General features: G+C 26.8%; 1 protein-coding gene across 1 annotated transcript; it reads right to left on the bottom strand.

Annotated features, from left to right (window-relative positions):
- On the bottom strand, nucleotides 1–906 carry PGSY75_0039300 (putative EMP1-like protein; the record flags this gene model as incomplete). The annotated part of the gene is made up of 1 exon (XM_018783510.1): nucleotides 1–906. A coding segment is annotated over one exon (906 nt), but the record flags the coding sequence as incomplete, so codon positions are not given.

The following is a 906-nucleotide window of genomic DNA, read 5'->3' as shown; positions in this document are numbered from 1 at the left end:
TTTCAATTTATTTAAAATTGAACTACTCATCATATCGGTACCTTTCACTATATCTCCCAAATCAGCATAACTATATCTCATAGCATCATATGCTTCATCAGTGTAATTTTTATATATTTTTCCTAATAGTATACCTTGACTGAATGAAGAATGAAGTAAATTCTTCTTAAAATCATTTTCATCATTCATCTTATAAATGTTATATGTAATGTAAGTTATGCATAAATGTCTTCTCCTAGGAGGAACTAATACACCATCATTTTCCGTAGTTTTACTTATCACATCATAATTATTCCATTCATTCAAATCATTTTTAAAAAGATTTAATGTACATTCTGTACTATTTTCAAACTGTTTGATTACATCTTTTGATTTATCATCCTTAGGACAATTGTCTAATGGATGAGGAACTTTACATTTACATGCTTCTTTGTAATCAGGTGGAACTGTTGTGAATGCGTATGACGAATTAGTTCCTGAATTAGAGTCTTCAATAAATTTAAATGATTTGCAATACGTAGTTTTATCAAGATAAGGTGCAGCAGAATTAGGGTCTTTACATGTAATTTTTATTTTATGTAAATAATCCTGTATATCTTTATCAGTATTCATATTTTTCGTTTGAGTAGTAGTAGATGAATTGATATTTTTATATAATTCTGTGTATTTATCATTTTGAATTTCAAATTGTTTTTTCCAATGTTCAATAAATATTTTAAATGTTTTACATTGGTTTTTGCACTTATTACATTTTGTTCCGTCCGAATCATCAATACATTTTCTATAATTTTTATTACATCCTTCACACATATTTTTCAATTCCATATATTTTTCATTTATTGCTTCGCAAAAATGTTCACTCCATTCTTGCATCCAACGAAATCTCTGAGGAATATAATCAACAAC

Source organism: Plasmodium gaboni, assembly GCF_001602025.1.
Source record: "Plasmodium gaboni strain SY75 chromosome Unknown, whole genome shotgun sequence".
Taxonomy (NCBI): Eukaryota; Apicomplexa; class Aconoidasida; order Haemosporida; family Plasmodiidae; genus Plasmodium; species Plasmodium gaboni.
Note: the sequence above shows the minus strand (reverse complement) of the source record. Positions and strands in the feature narration are given on the sequence as shown.